The 21,667-nt window shown below is 36.2% G+C and overlaps 2 protein-coding genes across 2 annotated transcripts; both read right to left on the bottom strand.

Moving 5' to 3' along the window:
• Positions 1–1,101: 1,101 nt before the first annotated feature.
• LOC140850846 (putative zinc transporter At3g08650) lies at positions 1,102–11,008 on the bottom strand. Its single transcript, XM_073257340.1, has 8 exons — positions 10,817–11,008; positions 9,911–10,030; positions 9,260–9,775; positions 5,998–6,281; positions 5,563–5,623; positions 3,771–3,899; positions 2,462–2,559; positions 1,102–2,305 (listed from the first exon to the last, which is right to left on the bottom strand). Exons 3-8 carry the CDS (start codon positions 9,728–9,730, stop codon positions 1,495–1,497), a joined length of 1,854 nt encoding a protein of 617 aa, XP_073113441.1. The 5' UTR covers positions 9,731–9,775; positions 9,911–10,030; positions 10,817–11,008; the 3' UTR covers positions 1,102–1,494.
• A 2,752-nt stretch (positions 11,009–13,760) lies between these two features.
• On the bottom strand, positions 13,761–18,326 carry LOC140858067 (large ribosomal subunit protein uL16). The gene is made up of 4 exons (XM_073257508.1): positions 18,176–18,326; positions 15,199–15,700; positions 14,660–14,741; positions 13,761–14,047 (listed from the first exon to the last, which is right to left on the bottom strand). The coding sequence occupies exons 1-4, from the start codon at positions 18,183–18,185 to the stop codon at positions 13,967–13,969; spliced, it is 675 nt and encodes a 224-aa protein (XP_073113609.1). The 5' UTR covers positions 18,186–18,326; the 3' UTR covers positions 13,761–13,966.
• Between the last annotated feature and the right edge of the window lie 3,341 nt (positions 18,327–21,667).

The raw sequence follows: 21,667 nt of genomic DNA, 5'->3' as shown, positions 1-21,667 counted from the left end.
TATTATTGTAATTTATATTTATCTGATAAAATTATTTAACATATTACTTCTATTTACCTTATTTTTCAATCAAGATAAATATTAGTATTAAAATGATAATGGTTTATAATTATTAATGAAAATATTAATTCTATAATAATAATTAATCTTTTTATAGGATTAAAAAATATATTTTTATGAAATAAATTGTTAAAAAAAATATATTAATAATTTATTATAATATATTTATTAATATATGATTAATAAGTATATTTTTATGCAATTGATCAAGTATAAATTTAATATTTTATGAATATTCAAACAAATTACTCATGGATATCTAAAGATATCTAAATATCTTTAATTGTAGAAATATTGTAGACCAAAGAGAGATCAGATAATAGCATGATAAGGATTATCTAAGACTATCTTAGTGATCCTCTTTAAGTCATCAAATACCACCTTACCGCACAATGATTGTACGGATATAAGATATAATGGCTGAATGCAGGTGATGTATAACCACGTTGCAATTAAAATAAAAAAAAATTATAAGATGCATGCAATGCAAAATTCTTGAAAAAGTACATGGTTAAAAAAAAAAAAAAAATCCAGGTTTCTCAATCCCTAATTTCATTTCTTCTTTCATTTTATTTCACCAGGACAGCTCCATGCGGCTAGCATGATATGGCTTTTTCCGCTTTCCGTCCTACAATTCGAGAAAAGAATGTTCTGATGGGAAACCAAGAAAAAATAAGATTTGTGGAACCTAGCGTAGTTTTATTTCCTTCGTATATAAACTTTATATGCGAAGCAAACAGAGAAACTTTGTTTATTTTAAACTAAGTATTCCATCGGGTATATATGTGCAGCCTTTCTTTTTAAAGGGTTCCTCTGAATATTTTAAAAGTCGGCGGCCCCTCCGTTTTCCCACTAGAACCAAAGAATCCGGAATCAGCCCAGTCACTGGAAAGGCAAAATAATTTTGTTTCTGCATTTAGGCAAGTTAAGGGTAGTTTGCTCTAACTCATTGTCTTGTGGTATACCATTCTTCAGCCAAACCGAAGATGGTCTTGACGGACCGAGATAAAAACTCACCAGACACACAACAAGCAATACACGTAGCAAAATGTGATTTTCTGCTAAATAAGAGATTCACACTTTACATTCAATTAAATTTACTGAAGATAATAGGATTGAAAAAACTTGTTTTATGTTCGCTGTCCCATCACTATCATTTCGAAAGCCCAAGAATACGCTTCACTCCACCAACATCCATCCTAAATTTTCATTTCAGAAACTACCTGTATAGAAATTCATGGCCACTACTACGACAATTCTATTTACCTTCATGATCAACTTATGATAACTTGCTCTTCCTATATTTCCAGCCTCTCTAAGCATCTGGGTTTCACCCTTCAGCCTGATAGATTTCCAACGCAATCAGGTGGCTAACAAAGATCAGTGCACAGCCACGCTCATGGTACAAGAACAAATAAGAATTCAGTCTGCAACTCAAGTGACAGCCTCTGGTGCTGAATTGCAGTAAGGTGTATGCAGGCAAACTAACCTGGTGGATGTTAAACACACACAGGCAAATCCAAGCCCCATCAACAGCCCATAAATGCTCTTCCTTGCATCCAACTTCAGTGCTCGCTGAAAAGCACCGCCAAAGCTCGGGAGCAACGTTCCACATGCAAGGACCATCCAATAATCAAGGCCACTGTAGTCAATGCCAGCAAGTATAGCTCCAATGGCAGAGATGGGGCCTGCAAACCCAGTCAAGGCAGCAGCTGCTAAGGCTCCCTGCCAGCTGCCGGTGGCGCCGAAGATGCAGCTTGCAACAGCAGCACCTCGTGGCAGCCCATGTAGTGAAACTGGTAGAACCATGTGCCTGCCAAGCCCATAAGCCTTTGGGGCTGCCACACCTAGAGCAAGCCCCTCTGCCAGGGCATGAAAGGAGATGGCCCCACATGCCAAGAATGATTGAAGAGTGAGGGCACTCACAGAAAGACCAGAAGAAGATGCAAGGTCATTGACAGACACCTTGCGACGAGCCAATCTTAAGATGCTAGCTGTGGACATGTGATATAAAGCTGAGCCAGCAATAAGCAACAATGTCTGGGTAAAGAATTCCATCTTCGAAGACAAAAGAAGCTGTACAGGCCTCCATGCAGCAAGAAAAAATGCAATGCCGGAGAACACACCAGTGAGAAGAGGATGTTGTAGATAGAAGGCAAGAGAAAAAACAACGAGTATCATTCCGCCAAGCAATGGCCCAAGACCAAATAGCAGAGAAACTAAAAAGCCAGAGGCATCCTCTGAGCTGCACCACAAATCAAACAGATTTTGGTTACATCTTGCCAGAGGTTCTTGCAAGAACACATTAACATATATGCAGAAAAGGACGAGATATCAAGTCTTGATGTGGGATTTACTAAATTTTACAAAAGTAGTGGATAGATGAACAGCAGAAACTTACTTGTAGCCATGGCTAAAACTTTGGAGGACTGTGCTTAAGGTTTCCATGAATGCTACAGCAAGTGTGCCTGCAGAAGCAACTTGAGAAGGAGTTGCTTCCTGGAAAAAAGATAAAAAGTATCATCACCCATTTAACTCAAAGGTAGAAAAGAAGGATAATGCATGATAAATAGCATTTAGCAATTTGCTTTCCTCTGGTGAGAGCACACAACAGCTTTCAATGATTACAAAATGCAGGTTCCTCTGGTGAGAGCACACAACAGCTTTCAATGATTACAAAATGCAGGTGTTCCTGAAACTCTGCAAAAATTTTGATATGGGCACATATTTCCTTACACACACACACACACACACACACACACACACATATATACATACATATATATGTATGTATATATATGTATACATATATACACATACATATATATATACATACATATATATGTATGTGTATGTATGTATACATATATACACAGATACATATATATGTATGTGTACATATATACACAGATACATATATATGTATGTGTATGTATGTATGCATACATACATATACATATATATGTATGTATGTATGTATGCATACATACATACATACATATGTATGTATGTATGCATACATACATACATATGTATGTATGTATGTATGTATGTATGTATATATATATGCATATATATCTATATATATATGTGTATATGTGTGTGTGTGTGTCCACACACACACATATATGTATGTATGTATACATACATACATGTATATATATATATATATATATATATATATATATATATATATATATATATATATATATATATATGTATCTATATATATACATGTATGTATGTATGTATATATGTATGTATGTATGTGTGTGTGTGTGTGTGTATATGTGTGTGTGTGTGTGTGTGTGTGTGTGCATATATATGTGTGTGTGTCTGTATGTATGTATGTATGTATGTATGTATATATATATATATGTGTGTGTGTGTGTGTGTGTGTGTATCTATATGTATATGTGTATATATGTATATGTATATATATGTATATGTATGTATATGTAAGTATATGTATATGTATGTATATGCATGTATATGTATATGTATATGTATGTATATGTATGTATATGTATGTATGTATATGTATATGTATATATGTATATGTATATGTGTATATGTATATGTGTATATGCATATGTATATGTATATATATGTATATATGTATATGTATATGTATGTGTGTGTGTGTGTGTACATATATATATAGAGAGAGAGAGAGAGCATAATGATAGAAAAACTGATGATCTAATTACCTTAAAAGCATCGGGAAGAACCTCTGCAATCACCATCCAGATCATGCATCCAGCAGCAAAGCCCGTACAAAAAGGCAATACCTTGTGGAATGCATCAGCACAGAGGTACGAAGGCACAGCTACAATGGGCTAGAATACAAGAGGAAGACAAATGGCTATTAATGATTGTGAAAAGTGCAGAAAAAAAACATCAGAGAAATTTCCAACTGGTCATCACATATCTACCAACTTTAAATGTTTTTCTCTTCCATTAGGAACCAAAATAGATGAAATATGCAAGTCTTTGTATTAAACACATTTTCGGATATATTTATCATTCAAACTGAAAACAATAAACCATATGATCCTAGATTTAGAGAAAAAAAATGCAATTTAGTTAAAAAAATTTGCAAAAATAATAAATAAACGATCATTTATAAGAATGATTAGGAATTGAAGGCCTTTGTTATGTGTTGATAGAGCTCCTTGTGCATGTCCTGCTGATAGCAAAGCACTAAGAAATGTACCCATTGAGAGAAGCAAAATAGGCAGGTGCCAGAGGTTTTGTGCCAAGAATTCCACAATTACGGGACATTTTTCTCTCAGAAGCACACATGCATATGCTATTTCAACAATATTATGAACGAAGCAGTGGGCAACATTCAGTATAAAAAATTGCAAATAGAGGGAGAATGAAGGTGTTGAGATGAATGTGGGGCAACACAAATGGAAACAGATAAAATTGGGAAAATCAAATTCAAGGAGATAAAAAGTGGTTGTCAAGTGTAACCAAACAATACAGTTTCCTAAAGAGCAATTAAAGTGGGCAATGCAATCATGAAGCCACAAACCCATATATGAATTCAGAAGAGGGGGCAACCAGTGTATGAAGAAGCACCACTGGAAAAGGAGGAGGCCACGGGCCGGGGGGGGGGGGGTTTGGGGAGGGGAGAGAACCCTGCGATTCCGTTTATATTGTTAATTGTGATACAAATTATATAAAAATTTGCAGGACAAGGAATTATTATTATACAGCAATGAAACTGTTAAATATCATAAGTTTATATTGTTAATTGTGATACAAATTATATAAAAATTTGCAGGGCAAGGAATTATTATTATACAGCAATGAAACTGTTAAATATCATAAATCTAATTTTAACTTTAATTTGGCTTGGAATCTGGCTTATGATTAACAAAATATAGTCATAACTGATTGAACTTGGTCTTTATAGACATGATCTCATCAATGAAAGCATCAAGGATAGAAATCTGGAAAAAGAAGCAGAGATATATGTTAGAAGAAATGGAGCAAAATAGATTTTCAAATTTATGTTAAACTATATTATTAGTCACCGAAAGAAGTGAACTCACCAACCCAAGACCAGCGCATGGTAATGTTTAAAATGAATAGCAAGGAAGGAATTGTTAAATCGACCCCATATCATGGTTTTAAATAATGAACTTCATCATGCTTTTGAGGCACTTTTATGTTGGCCACCCCATATTATTAACAATCAAAATCTGTGTTATGACTGCAATAACTGTCAATAGTGGCTATTATTTGATGTTGCAGATGTTTTATAACTGGACATATCTCAGCTGTTTGGCATTGCTCTCCATGGGTCCTCCAAGGGAGAGGTCCCACCTTCAGGTGGCATCACCTGTTATACATGTTCATAAACATCATGGCAATCCTTTCTGACTGTTATATATGTACATAACATCTTGGGTGGATCGTCACTTTGCGAATAACAAGGTTGCTGATGCCAAGACCCTAGCAAAAGGGACAAGGCATTAAGGTTAAAATCACCTGGTCATGATTAAAAATATATGGAACGATTGTGCCAGAGCCTCGGCTTTTCAGCTTCTGGCTTTCATCATGTTTAATACAATTTCATTGTTATGGAAAAACACAATCTTACAGGAAAAAAGCTTTCTGTTAAAACAAGTGGATGAAGAACAAGTAGAGGTTTGGGGAGGGGGAACCAACATGTCACAATCATCTTGCATAAATCAAAAATATTTGGGCAGAGACCCGATGTGATAGTTTAGGGAAAAATTGGTGACTGTCAGTGTAAATGTGACCCAGAAATCATGACAAAATGCTGTTCTCAATTTCCACCAGGGGGGAAATCCCTCCAAAAGCTAAAATAGCAGAGATGCCTGATCTCAGACCAACAGTTATATACCTTATTATGCACTGTTGGAGGTCCTACAATAATCAAAACCCATGTTACCATTTTACCTGGGCAATGATGTAATGAAACTCCACAACATCGCATTCTGAGGAGAGACCCCTCGAGATGCTAGAACCATGCTTACAGCTAAGCCTTCAGGTATGTTGTGCACAGCTATTGCTAGAGTCACTAGAAGACCTTGAGAAAGCCCTTTTGAGCCAGCAAAGGATACCCCAACACCCGAACCCTCCCCAAAAGAATGAAGAGTCATTATTCCAACAACAAGTATAACTTTACTTGCATCAGCACCTTTTATGTCCAACATGCTTACTTCCCCATATTGTTCAAGAAACTGCACAGAAAAAAACATCATTATTTGAGCATCTATATTCATATATAATCCAAATCTAGCATTTGTATACAAAAACAGCTGACAACTGACTGAGATAGAAGCCTAATAATGCATGGCAATACTAATCTACCTGACATGGAGAATTTTATAACACAATCCATACCCAATTAGAGAGACTAGCTCTTCGGAGAACAACCATGGAGTCAAGTCTATGGATTTGAAACAACGGCGGGTGACCATCTAATAAGATTTGATTAGCCACTTCAAGTACAGGTATTTATACAAGAATGGATGGCAAGTTAAAAGTCAGAATTATGAGTCAAAATTACTGGTTACAAGAGGCAAAACAAAAAGGAGACAAATTTAAGGAGTTATCAAGTACAGGCTTATATATGGAATGAAGGATAGTTTTTGAAATGAAGTAGAGATATTAGTCGGTGGAGATTCAGGTGATATGCGAAGTCGTAGACTAATTACTATTAAGTTGGTAGATGAAAAGAAAAAATAAATGCCATGATATGTATAAACCCCATGTCGGCAGGAGCAAATTGAAGATACAATTTAAAGAAAATGGATGCATTGAAGGTATTATAAAGTAGATTAGATACCTGAAGGTGGTGAATTTAGTAATGAAAGTAATAGTCAAAGATATGCAAAGATACTGGGCCAACTGGACAAGAGTTTTGATGTCAAACGAAATGGGGATGCTTGAGTTTGCAGCAATAAGGTTTATTAAAAGTAAATGCATACTTTAGAAGTGAACGGATTTATTGACTTAGAAGATGAACTTAATCCGTCACAAATATATCCTGCCTGATTACAAAAGAGAGCTGGACTTGCAAAGATTGTATAGTGATATCAAAAGGAAGTGTTTCCAGTAGCACAAGATGGAAAGGAATGAGTTATAGGCGCCCAAGGAAAAAAGATGAATGGAGAAGCATGAGATTCATTTGAAGTGGATAGAATTGGAATTATTGCAAAATATGTTAACAAAGTAACAAACATATAAAGACGGTTGGTGACAGAGATTTGAGTCCCAAATGGTGAAAAAACAAAAAGAAATTCAATGTGCTGATGTTTAAATATAGGCTAACCCCCCTCCCTTGGCATTCTGTATGGAATTGCAAATACCCCCTTGCATTTCAAATTGCTGCAATGTCATCTATGCATTTTGCACATCGCTGCAATGTAGTCCACCCTCCTATTTCGGATTAGGGCTTGTTGAAGGTGCCTATTGATTAGTTGACACGGATGTAGTTATGTGATGTTGATTTTTTTTTTTTAAAGATAGAATCTAACATGAATAAACCTATCTTCCCATCTTCCTCAAAACTTAGGGTTCTAGAAACCCTAAATCTTGCAAAAGAGAAAGAGATCCAAGAGGAGGGAGCCATGTCTCATCAGAAGTGACATGTCGATGATGATCACCCTCGCTCTAATACAGGCAAGCACCCTTATGCCCCCTCTCCCCCCATCGGCACTAGGGCTGCTTCCCCTCCCCTCCTACCTCGACACCCCCAAACACCCCCCCCCCTCCATGCATTTCGAGCACCTCCTCTCCTCCCTTTGCCATTTTTGCCCCCATCTTCTCCATCCTTGCAACTGAGGGCTGCCCTGAGGATGGTCACTTAGTACAACTCACTATTATGAGAAAAGAATAACTAAATAAATCACTCAAAAAATCAAGATTTTGATCCCTTCTACTCCAATAATTCTCCCCAATTTGATCCTTTGAAACTCCCAAACTCTAAATTGGATTGCATCCAAATATCCCTCCTCTCTAATTCTGATCAAACACACATCCCCACTTCCCATTCCCACAATTAGGAATTTAGGACCACTCCTGCTCTCCCATAAAATTCTCTTAGAGAAATTTTTGCTCAAAATCTAGGACAGGAACTAGTTTTTTTGGTCAAAAGCCCCGCCAAACTAATAATCATTTGATGGCGAGAACCACCACTCATGGTCGTACAAGAAGGCAGCAGTCCAATACTATCAAGGCTTCTTGGGGTGGCCTACTAGGCGGAATCTTCAAGGAAATTGATAATGGTGAGGCTGTGAAGAAGTGATAATTGGAGACTATTGCTGTGATCAACAAGTTGGAGCTAGGGATGCCATGGCTCTTATATTTGGAGATGAGGGAGACAACATCAGTTTTGAAGGAGCGAGCATAGAATAATGAGTCCCTGGACCCTCCCTGAACTCTAAACCTCTCAAATTTGTCAATGGGCCACTTTTGGTGAGACATGGCTCCCTTCCGCAAGAACTAGGGTTTCTGAAGCCCTAGATTTTGGGCAAGAAGGAGAGGTTTATCCACGTCAAATTCCATCTTCTTTTTTGTTTTTCTTTTTTTAAAAACGACATCACATAACTACCTTCACATCATCTAACAAGCAAGCACCTTTGGCGAGTCATGATCCGAATTAAGAGAAGGGTAGATCACATTGTAGCAATGTGCAAAATATAGGGTTGACATTGCAGCAATTCAAAATACGAAAGAGTATATGCAACTCCATACAAAATGTTGGAGGATTTTTTTAAGCCTAAAATATAAGTACTTAAAATATACTTAACATAATCAACGAAGCAAAAAAGACTGATTAAGCTATTTATGCATCTTATGATGATATGGTTGATTAACATCGGTGGGGGAACTTACAAATCAACTAAGATAAGAAAAAGGGACATAGAAATGGTGATCAAATTAGGCAAAGTACAAGAAACTACATTAGAAAAGATAAAACAAAATTATGAGTGCTAAAAGGCACAGAATTCAAATTGGTTAAAAGCAATATAAATGCCCAACGAACAATCTATTGGAAGAGAGAGAGAGAGAGAGAGAGAGAGAGAGAGAGAGAGAGAGAGAGTAAAACAATAAATGTAATCCTATGTTTATATTTATTTAAATGAAGAACACTGCGGAATATCATTTATTACTGTAAGAAAGAAAAAATGGAGGAAAGCAGAACATTGAATACCTTCTTACAAAGCCAAATAAAAATTGCTCCACTCAAAATCCCAATAACAACCCAGTTTCCGTTGCCATAGATCTGTCCTTCCTGCACTAGGTCAAAGCTTGCAGCCAACATCACTCCAGCAGCCAAACCACTGCATATCCCTGCCCATTGTGGCTCTAACTCCACAAAGAAGAATGGAACTGCACCCAAGGCTGTTGCTGCAGCCATGGCAAGAGTAAGCCATGCAACTGCAGACACTGAAACTCTGCTATTAACAACCTTCTTCTCACCAAATCCTGGAAAACTACTTTTGGAGCTCTCAAATCTAGCCTCTGCACCAGTCCCGTCTATAAGTGCACTTTCTAAGTTCCTATTTGGGGCTGTCCGAGACCTCCGAATGATTTCCTTCCCAGACTTCGCAATGGTAGTAGAACCATGAAGCAAAACAAATATAAGCAAAAATAGTAGGAGGGTTCTCAACTTTGAGGCCATCTGTTCAAATAATCTTCAACATCCATGCATGGATCCTGCTTCTGCCTGAAACAGATTAGATCTAAGTGCATATATAACTGCAATACTGGGCGAACTCAACCTTGTATTCTAATCTCAGGTTCATATATTGCTCAAAAGAAAGAAACTCAGAATCAACAAGCAAATAGTTTAGCAACTAACCTTTAGGGATGCACTGTACTGTATATGAATCATAAAGAAGTGTTCATCTTGACTGCAGTTCAAAAAAATTGTCCTGGCATCAGCAGGTTCTTCCTCTGATTCCAATATTTCCCCAATTAACTGCAGAGCGTACAATGATATAAGCAAAATCAGATATTGCAAAATAAAATTCCAAAATAATCGACAGAATGGACGCAACAGATCCTTCTTTTCCCAAGGATATCCACATCCGATGAGATATTGAAGTGTCAAATCAAGTATAACATCTCGGATTCTCAGATGAATGAACACTGAACTATCAAATAAACACCAATCAAATGAAATTTCCACAGGCCTTTTGAAATACCATAAATTTCAAAGTGAAATAAACAAACATTTAGAAATTCATAGAATCAAATGACAAATATATACAAAAGATGAATGGCTATTAGAACGGAGAAGAACAGACACTGATAACCAGGGAACTCCTCAAATCAGTTCTAGCGGCTAAATTAAGTTGCAAAACACCAAAGTCTCAATCCAAGAAAGCATAACGATACAACAATTTGTAAGGTTTATAAATTTAAATTGATAGAACTCCAGCACTCGCTAATTTAACAACAACTGCAAATGAGGGTTTGTTGAACGCGTGATACGTTCATTAAAATGTAAATGTTTGAAAGGATATATATCAAAAATCCGATTTTTTCCGTCCATCTCCTTGTCAAGATGCTATTTCCGATCAAACTCAAGCATCCTAACACGAAGCAAACGAATCCCGCATTCAGCGACAAAAGTCAAAGACCAAAAAAAGACTTAATTTCTCTTTGTCCCCAAAGAAAAATCCATCAAAAACCCCACTTTTTAATCAGCTAACCCTGAAACGAAGATAAATTTCCACACCAGAACCCTACTCTCGCCAATCACCTCAAACTGGACCTCCAGAACTCCCCGAAAAATCCAAGAAAATCCAACCCATTGTGCGCAATTGGGCTGCAGACACAACCACCAAGGCGATCCCCGCCAAATGTTCGAAAAACAAATCAGACAACGACGACAGCTGGGCTCCAGCAGGCGACTTAACGTACAGGGAAAGGAGAAGAAATATTCGATGGGAATAAACCCTCATCCTTACTTGCTAGTTAAAGGGGATGGATGATGGTAATCAGAAAACTTACGGCGGCACGCGGTTCTGATGGGAAGAGAGAGCAGTGAAAACCAGCGACGAGGCTTCGATTCCGAAAAGTGGTTTTTCCCATGCCTCATCCGAGATCTCGTCTTATACCGTACGTTATCCGTATCGGCTACTAATCCATGCACTATATATAGAATCTTTCCCTGCTATCTCAAATGATATAAATTGATTATTTTTTTCCCTAAAATACATGAGAAAGCAAAATATTTATATAATTGGTTGATGAGGGTGTACTAGCATGGTTGATACAGTTACTAGATATTAATATAGGTTCAATTCAAACTGTCCCCTGATTTTGAACAAATTCTTTAATCTAGATGTTTAAATAAATGAAAAAAAAATATAAGCAGGTTCATGCACGGCCAACCTACAATCCAAACTCAAGCCAGTATTCTAGAATTGAACTCCTCAATTTAAATTTATATTTGATTTATTTTTTATTAACAAAAACAAAGAATGAAGGATTAGCAATAACCGATGGAAATATAGAAGACAAATAAAGTGAAAAGTGAAAAAAATTATTATTAAAAATATTATAGTATGTATAAATTTTGATGATAATTTTAATATTTTTATTTTTTTAAGAGATGATATTAAAAATCATTATTTTTAAAAAAAATCAAAAAAAAATATATTTTAAATAAAAATTTTAAATTATATATTATTGGAGGAGAATAGGTGAACAAAATTTATTACAGATTATTTAATTAATTTAAAAATTTTATATAAAAATAATAAAAATATAAAATTAAATTGTACGAGATATATCTTTTCTTGTTCCTCTCCACGTTAATTTTGATATATAAATTAAAAAAATAATAATAATAATATCAAAAAATAAAGATTAAACATGAGGATCTCAACATCAAATAAGAAATATTTTTTTTTTAAAAAAAATGATGAATGAATTGAGAGGGAATCCAAATTAGGGGCTGATGGGACTGAAACATAAATCAGAGTTAGATTATAGTATGCTTCGCTTTTTGTGAATAAGTTGGATGTCATGTATCCCAGCCCTTCCAAACGACTATTCCCTGAGTTGAAATATCTCGAGAGGGATGGGATGTCCGACCTTAAAAGTCATGCGGAGAGACGGTGGTTTTCCAGGGTATTGGAAACCGAACCTCGTTTTTTTGTTTGTTTTTTTTTTTTTTTTTTTTGGGTAACGTCGTTTGTTTTCGGACAAGGATCTTTGAACGGTTCTGGATTTTAGGGACTCGATATTTCCAGAATTTAAAAATAAAAAATTGTCATGCTGACTGGATTGATGTTTACTCTATGCTTCCGTTTTCGGTAAAAAAATTAGAAAAACAATACAGTACCCCAAATCCTACCGTTGTAGACTCGTAGGCTTCTTCTGAAGAACAAAGCAGCTTTTTTAACGTGGCATATAAGACATAGTCGTGAAATACATTTGATTTGGGCGAGGACGTAGTGACACCATGCGCATCCCTTACAAACATGACTTGTATGCGTGCGTTAACGAAAGGTATCTTTACCCAAAAAACAGAAAAAAATGACGAAAGGTATAACATAATCCTCCAAACAAATGCCTAAACAAAGGAATCTATCAGATAACGAGAGAGGACAAGTCGGAATCTATGAAAATAGCCAGAGTGGACAAGTTCAAAAAACACAGCCCTGGATGCCATATTTGCAATACAAAATATCCTCATACACACATTTTCTCACATATCATATTCTTTTTATTCAAAAAAATTTGCTCACATTATAGCTTACAGATGCCAGTTTTCCATGCAAAATACCATTAAAATAAATTTTTATATAAGCTTGTAAGTTAAAAACAGAAATGATGAAAAATAACTCATCCACTGTCATTTCCAAAGCGCTAATTTTTTGGTATAAAGATGTCCGGCCACCCATTGGTGGTGGGCAGAACTAGGATTCAAGTAGAAGAATAGGTGAGAAAGATACAGAAAAAGTATAAGAAATATATGATAGTGAAGAAACAAACACAGATAGCAAGCCCATAGTTTACAGAAGACATACAACCCAAAAAGGAGAAGTTAAACAGCACAGCAATAAAAGAAATACAATTTGAAAGACTGTAAGACATACAACCCAAAAAAGAGAAGTTAAACAGCACAGCAATAAAAAGAAACACAATTTGAAAGACTGTGACGCAAACTTGATCCATCCCTACTGTTTTTGTACCGTAGTAATAACATGGACGATTGACAGTGGACCAAAAGCAAAAGTATGCATAGCAGAAAATGCATAAGCCAGGAGGAGAGGAGCTATTTTTCATTACTCACCAAAAGAGAGCAAATTTTCATTTACCAAGGTCCAGAACTTCAAAAATTGATCTGTTACAGCTACAGCGACTACAAGCAACCAAATGCAAACCCAACGATTAATGAAACAGAGAACCTCTACCATGCACAAAAGACTAGATGATGGACCCTTACCACCACGGTAATCAAAACAAACACTTTGATGATTTATGACAAAGAAATCTAATACAGGCCCGGAAGACATGTTTTAGGTACTCTTATGTCAAATCACCAAAACAACAGATGAAACACCAAATCTCTTGACACCACTTTCCTTTAGCTTATCAAACATAAATGCCCACATAAGAGTTTCCTAGCAATCCCTGCAGTTAGAGAAACGGGCATCAAGAAGCAAAGCTCATTTCTGAGCACAGCATCAATATAAGCAGGAACTTCACAAGCTAAATTGTCATATCCCAGGTGTCCAAGTACAGAAAAAAATCAAATATCCATAATAAGTAAAACTAGCAGTCATATGCTGCTAAAGGTAACACAGTCAATAGGAAAATAAACTCCAACAATGATCTAGGACATCGAAACAGAAATGATAGATCAACAGCCTTGTGCTTGTTCTCTAAATGAGATATCCTAAGAAGCTTCCGTAACGGCAGCTGAAAGGAATGCCTTTCCAGGTTGGCGCGCAGCAAGTGGCCCATGGCATCCAAGTAACTGCACCACCAAAGATATGTTAATAATAGAGTCCATCTCACACACTGTAAATAGACTAAATTGACAGGAAATTTTTTAAACACATCTGCTACATTTATTTGCTGCGATCCAACTAAAGTTCCCCTAGCGAATTGACAAGGTGAGACAGCAATTTAATGAACTCCAGTCAAAACAAAGGAGAAATGAACTAGCCCTCATAATGCCAATCAAAATGCAAGGATATTTCAATACACATGACTGGCGGAAAGTGGGGTAGCAGGTCAAATAAGACAAAGTGCGCCTGCCAAGAGCCTTAAATTGGTTGCATTTGACTGAAGTTGGATTACTCCAAAATTTGACTACTAAGGACTAACACAAGACTTCTGCCACACAGAAACAGCAGCTGCCCTAGAGCATTATCTCAAAGGAAAAAAATAACTTGTGTCTAACAAGTGCCTACAGCAGAACAAGTGTGATAGCATTTTGACTTTGGGCATCCCCCATTACATTAAATCATGGGGTGTATAGGGGAGAAGAAATTCACAGGTCATCTTGTAAATTTAAGGGGTGGTGAAATGATACATGTCCATGCATTTTGGTGCAGAGATTAAAATCTTGTATCCGCAAACATACCTTGGCATTGACACCATCTGGGATGATTCTGTTCTCACTTTTCCACTTCAGATAATCAGTGCGGCTAAATTTTGTGAAGCCCCTGAAAAATAAGTTTAGGGTGTGAATATTCATGAACACAAATCACAAATTTAAGAAAGCATAATCTAGCACCTTTCCCATAGTCAAAACAATATAGCTTTTAGCATTAGTTAGAACTTGAAACAGAGAACTATGCAAATCCTAAATGTTAAGAAGTAAACTGCTTTTTATGGATACTCCAATCTTCTATAAAGACTATCCTGTTGGTTCAGTTCTTTCTCCCTTTGAAGGACGACAAAAAAAGCTTTCCAGAAAATGGTGAAAACAAATATATCAAGACACAAATATTATAAACTCTCATCACGAGCCAGCCATTCATGTTTCCTCCCACTGCATTGCATTCCCTAGACATGGAAGCAAACACAACCAAGCAGAAACCAAGTGTAGCAACACCAACAAATTCTTATCCATATCTCAAGAATAATTTTATTATCAATCTTTTCCTTTTTGATACATACCACTTTCGGCTAACAATGATCTTTTGACGGCCAGGGAACTTGAACTTGGCACGGCGTAGGGCTTCTTGTGCATGGTTACTGTTGCTATCCTTGCAACGGACAGACAGAAGGACCTGACCAATCATCACCCTAGCACATGTTCCCTGAGGCTTGCCAAAGGCACCCCTCATTCCAGTCTGGAGCCTATCAGCTCCAGCACATGAAAGCATCTTGTTGATACGCAAGACATGGAAGGGATGCACTCTCATTCTTAGATGGAAAGCATCCTTCCCAGCATACTTGGCCATATACTTGTTGCATGCAATACGGGCAGCCTCAAGAGCCTCACTTGACACATTCTCCTTTTCCCAACTCACCAGATGAACGCAGAAGGGGAACTCATCAACTCCCTTCTTCTTCATCCCAACATCATAGATCCTAATCTTAGGATCTGGAACACCACGGCAGTAGCGTGACTTAGGATAAGGCTTATTCTTGATCTGACGATAACATCTTGCAGGTCCTGCACATGAGAAATCATCAAGCGAGATTATAATATAATCTTAAACAACGACCGCAAGACCTATGCATGATTAAGATTAACTTTAATGATAAAGTTCCACAATTGAGTAATGCATAGGTTATAACCTCAACATGCACCAAAGTCTGGCAATTGCAAAAAACCACTCTAACCCCATTTCTCATGAAAAAGAGCTGATCATTTGGAATTTCCATTAGGATTTTGGCTTATGATGCACATATTTGTCAAATTATCTATACTGTTATTAATCATCATGAACAAATCAAACAAGCATACAAGCCTCATCCATTGAACAACACTATAAAGAAATTCCTTGTTCAATACACACATTGGTCTAAACATGGTGGAAGTGAAGTTCCAAGGCAACCAAGATTTGAATAGACAAGCAACCAGGAAACAACTTCATGATTTGACACCAAAACAAAACCTTCTACTTTATAAATTTTAATCTCACAGAATAAAGAATCAATAAGCTCTATAAACCCTTTGGACTTGCTCTAAGATCTTTGAATATCTCAAAACATCAAAGTCAGAACACATAATTTTTCACAAATAACAATTCAGCTCTTTCCAAAGGCACTTGCTTCCAGTTGTAAAATTTCAAATGAAAAAACAATTCAAAATTGAAAAAATGAGCATATATACATCATGGCAGCAAACTCAGGTGACCTTTGCTAACTGTGGTCAATTTATAAATACAGTGAACATGATTTACTACTGAGGATTATCGTATGCAGTTTGATAAGTGATCGATTAACAGATAATATCACTCACATGAACCCTGTTTCTTTAAGTTCTTTTGGGCAATATTTCTGATCAATTTAGTTAGTCAGCAGCAAATTAGAGACCCCATTTGATAACTACAACAGACAATACATATGAAGTGAACCTGGTAATCTTTCGAATCAATTTGGTTAGTCAGCAGCAAATAAAATATTTCATTGATAATTACAGCAGACAATATACTCAAGAAAAGGGTTATTATTGTAGTGATCAAGAGAATCTCCAATGCCTCCTGTTAAACATGAATAGTCCACAACTCCAGGCTTGAGGATTTACATGTTTAATCATAGATATAATAAATTGTAATTCTAGAACCTCATAAGTTATATTTTCTTGATATCATTCATACATGAAAACACTGAATTATAATTTTTTTCACCCACTGAATCAGATGCAACACCTTGGTCAGCATTTGACTCATGCACGCGTCCAATAATACCCCAAATGCATCTATCTGGGATGAATCAAGAATACAGCCTTCCTTTATCTGCAACCAAATCTTCATTTATTGTCCTTTTTTCCCCCTGCAGATCTCCCCCACCAATTCATTTCAAACTTTCATGTTCTTATCTCCATCATAAGAACCTTCAAAGAAAACAAAAACAAATGTTCCTTTTGCCTAATTACAATATCTTCTATTTTTATTAACTTGGGCAGCACCATCCATCAGAACAAGTTTATTTATCATAGCTTTTTGAGAAGATCTAGTCCCATCCCCCATTCTTTAAGGAAGGAGCATGCAGAGTGAGCTCAATGCTTCAACAACATGCCCAGCAAGTCATATTGATTATTTCAAACTACAGAATATCACAGCAGCATCTAAGCTACTCCAACCTATCATAATCAATCTCATGCAGGAATAACCGAAAACAAACAATTCCACCTTGTTGCCATGAATCAGCATCCCACCCAAAAAAAGTAGTCAAAAACTGCAAAGCAATTGATAAGCTGTAGCCAGAAATGTCCAGGAATGCAATAGGTCCTCATTAGAATCACTGAGAAAGATGGCCTACGAACTTTTATTTTTTCGCAGTAATCTATTCAATATGTGCAACATTGACAACTTAAATCCTAGAATTCAGGCCAATCATTTAACTTCTTTTTTCACCATAAATTAAGGAAAAAACTTTCTATAATACCGTTCCATTCTTGCAAATAAATCACAATTTCTACCAACAAATCGCGGACATTCACAACCTGAGGTGTTTTAACAGACCACCCATCTTATAGTCACGTCAGAGGAATCTAAAAAAATACAAAACAACCATATAATAACGGAATGTAATACCCAAAAAAAGGTAAAGAAACTCAAAGACTAGTACAATATAACATAACCAGACCAAAGAGAGATTCAGATCCAAAAAAGAAAATACAATGAAAACAACACTTATAGGGTTAAATGAATCTTTAACCACAGGGAGCAAAAAATCTCGAAGCATACTATATTTCATGTGAAACAGATTCAACTCAAAACATCATAAACATTAATTATTCCAACGAATTATAAAACCATATCGGAACAAACAACAACAACACATATCAGATCTGGTTGATTAGATCAAAGAGCCAACACCACTCTAATCTCTCACCGCTTTCAGGAAAGATCATAGCATCGATCGAAGAAAAATGGAATAGAAATCAAGAATAACCATCAGAAAATGGAAAGCTACTTACTCCGACCCATGGTTGAGACCAATGGCGGAAGGACGGAGAAGCGGCTACGACGGAAATGAGGGTGGGGGCGAGATGGAATGCCCCTTATATAGCGAGGGAGGGAACCGAAACGTGGAACCCTAGAAAGCTTCAAAACCCTAATGTGGACATGTCCGCCGACTTTAATGGGCCGAGTCTGGTCCACGACCCACCTGGCTTGGACTTGGATGGGCCGACCTTGGCCAATTGGCCCGTGTGACCCGTTTGGTTGGCTCTGGTCTTAAAGCCTCTTCTCCAAGCTTGCTTTTGACGTGCGTGCATGCGTCATGTCAATATTCTTCGCCTTTAACAAGCGTCAACTCCTTTTGAGCTTGGAATGTTTCAAAACTTTTGAGATGAAAAAAATATTAATCAGTCCATCTTTTCTTTTTCCTTGGTAAGCGATGATGATCTATCGTCGCATGCCCTATAAAAGTGTTGAGAAAACTTGATCTAGCTGAGTCACCAAGAATTCGTTCTATTTTGTCTTGGAGCATAAATTTTGTGATTCATCTTGATTTGTTTATCATAGTATGATTCAAGCTCATTTTGGACTCAAGCTAAAAGTAAGTATAGTTAGTCGATTTGATCATCTCAAATTGAACTAAACTAGTTCAAAGGTGTACTGAGTTGAGTCGAGCTTGTTTATAAATCAAACCAAGGTACTGTCATTATATAAATATAAAACTTTATCTAGACTATCATCTTTCTATAGTCTATAACCATAGCAATAACCATCAAAACTTCTCTCAACTATTTGAGATTGTTTCATGAATCTTCATTCAACAAGAATTCCAATTTATTTTACCAAAAAAAACAAGAATTCCAATTTAGGATTGTCTTTACTATAATTTCAAGTTTTTATATACTTTTTATGATAATCTTTCCATGTCAACTACTAAAGCTTTTATATGTGGTATATTTGTTATGACCCGGCCTGTTAGGCCTTAAGCCCATCCCAAAGGCCCACAAAAGCCCAACAAAAAAAAAATTTTTTTGAGGAAGACTCCAATAGGGAGTCTTCTTCCTCCCGACCGGCTCCTAAATGGAGTCGGAAAGCTCGCCGAGAAGGAGTTAAACTCCTCCCCTCCAGCTCTATTTAAAGGGGAAGACCCCTTCTCCCTTTCTCCCACCAAGAATCTCGGAGCCAAACGATGAGGATCGTCAGAATTTTTGTTCGCGGAAGCCATCATCGTGCTCACCCCAATTTCTCACCGGAACGTCATCGGAGCTCGAGGTAAGCCATGGTTTCTCTTCCTCTCTTCTCCCCTTTCTTTTCCGTACCTGTGTGCATGATCATCGGCGACCGGAGTCGCCGGATTTTGTTGGAAAAATATCCTCTATTCAGCCCCTTTTTCCTTGGTTTTTCGGTGCCGGGGATCACCGCCAACCGTCAGATTCTTTTCTTTCGAGCCGCACCATCATCGTCCGTCTGCCGCCAGCCACCGCTACACCGACCGCAGTCTCGGACTGGCCAATCAATGGGGGGACCACACGATCCTCTATTTTGCCAAAAGAGGCCACGGGAAGAAGAAGGAAAGAAGAAAAGGAAAGAAAAAGAAAAGAAAGAAAAGAAAAGAAAAAAAAGAGAGGATTTTCTCTCTCCTCTCTCTTTTTTTTTTCTCTCTCCTATCCTCTCTCTCTTCCCTTTTCTTTCTCTCTCTAGTTTCTCTCTCCACTTTCTCTCTCTAGAATTTTCTCTCTCTAAGTTATTTTTCTCTCTTAAGATTTTTTAGAATTTTAAGAAGAATGATGATGAATTTAAATAATCCTAGTGATGGATTTTGATCTGTGATCACCGGATAGTATACCGGCACCCACTTTGATCAGATCAAATATCTTTAGATTTTATCACCCATGATTCTATTGAATTATCTATGTGGTAATTTCAGTATGATTTGATTAATTTATCTTGATCTAATCAATCGAATTTATTGAACCGTATCGTCTAATTAGTTCAGATTCATCTTCAAGAATTTCTCTTTCTAGAATTGTATCTCTCTAGAAGTTTATTTTTTTAGAATTTATAAAAAAAATTATTTTGATGAGTTTGAGTGATGATGAGTTTGAATGATTCTAATAAAAGCATCATGATCCGTAGTTGTCAGGTAGTATCCTGCACCTTGATCACCATGAATCATTAGATTTGATCATCCATGATCTCGATTTAACCATGACTTGATTAGATCATTTTGAGCACACTAATCGAGATGTTGAATCGTGGCACCTGATCAATTTGGATTGTACCTCATGGATTCTCTCTCCTCTAATTTTTTCTCTCTACTTAATTGATGAATCCAATAAAGGAACCTCGGTCTTGTCACTTTGAATCCGATTTGATCTGATAGTCAAACTTTGGATCATTTATGTCCTAATTAGATTTTGACTAGATGAAATTAGATGATGGGATACGGGTGTCCATCAATTCTATCTTTTTTAATTGTTCATGTCTTTTTTTAATTATTGAAATTGATCCTGTATAGGATTGTGGATGTTTGATCATGGGATATCGCGATATGATCTATGAAAAAAGAATTTTAGAAGAAAATTTATAGAATTATATGGATTTATTGAAATACGCTCGAGGTAAATAATGCTTCATTTTTTTTCTAAATTTATCGATAAATTATAAATATTTTTTTGACATGATTTGTGAAACGATACATGAATTGGATGAATGATATTTTGTTATGAAATTATCAATTTTGATGTGTTATGATGAAACATGATTGAATATATTGATTTCGTTATGTATTATATTGAGTGATTTCGATGCTCCATGATTATGTGTTTTCTTATTGAATTAGAATAAGAAATATTTATGAAGAATTTGATATAAGAATAATATGAATTGACAATCTGACTATGTAAAGGACCCCGTTAATGGGATATATACGTTGGCAATTGATTTGTCCTGAGGATTTATATCGCCAGTGAGACCAGCGGTTCTGAAGGACTTTGCTGTCAGATGATTCGTAGCTCACTGCAAGAAATACGTGGTATTATGACCCTGCTACAGAAAAAATATGGTCATAGCTCATGGTTGATGAAAAAAACTTAAGAATGAAACAAGTTGAAATCTCAAAAGAAACTTGAATTTTGAAAAAGAAATGAATTTAGCATTAATTATATACATAATTGAAATTGATTTCGAATTGATGAACTCTATATGCTTATTTTCTATGAATGATTATTTACTTTAATGTCTGATGAAATCTATGAAAAGTGATCGTTGCTTACTGGACTGTCTAGCTCATTACCTCTTATTTTACTGTTTTTACAGATATTGAGAAATTAAGATGATGCAAGATATGAATGGAAGAGTGATGAGAAGCAGAACCTTCATACTTTTATTTTAGATTGAAAGTCTTATTGAATTTGATGTAGGCTGTTGAACATTGTTGTATTTATTGAGATATTAAAGTTAAATTTGAATTATTATGTTTTAGATTTAAATTATTGACTAATTATTTC

The sequence above is a fragment of the Elaeis guineensis genome, chromosome 5, assembly GCF_000442705.2.
Source record: "Elaeis guineensis isolate ETL-2024a chromosome 5, EG11, whole genome shotgun sequence".
Taxonomy (NCBI): Eukaryota; Viridiplantae; Streptophyta; class Magnoliopsida; order Arecales; family Arecaceae; genus Elaeis; species Elaeis guineensis.
This window is presented reverse-complemented; position numbering and strand designations above follow the sequence as displayed.

What these genes read in the sequence shown, in the direction of transcription:
- LOC140850846 (XM_073257340.1), bottom strand. Translation starts at nt 9,730, where the DNA reads ATGGCCTCAAAGTTGAGAACCCTCCTACTATTTTTGCTTATATTTGTT. An exon ending in TTCATTACATCATTGCCCAG is followed by an intron (nt 5,624 to 5,997) that starts GTAAAATGGTAA and finishes ACATGATGAAAG; the next exon opens with CCAGAAGCTGAAAAGCCGAG. An exon ending in AGTTTTAGCCATGGCTACAA is followed by an intron (nt 2,306 to 2,461) that starts GTAAGTTTCTGC and finishes TTTGTGGTGCAG; the next exon opens with CTCAGAGGATGCCTCTGGCT.
- LOC140858067 (XM_073257508.1), bottom strand. An exon ending in ATCATTGTTAGCCGAAAGTG is followed by an intron (nt 14,742 to 15,198) that starts GTATGTATCAAA and finishes CTTATTTTTCAG; the next exon opens with GGGCTTCACAAAATTTAGCC. An exon ending in CAGATGGTGTCAATGCCAAG is followed by an intron (nt 14,048 to 14,659) that starts GTATGTTTGCGG and finishes TTGGTGGTGCAG; the next exon opens with TTACTTGGATGCCATGGGCC.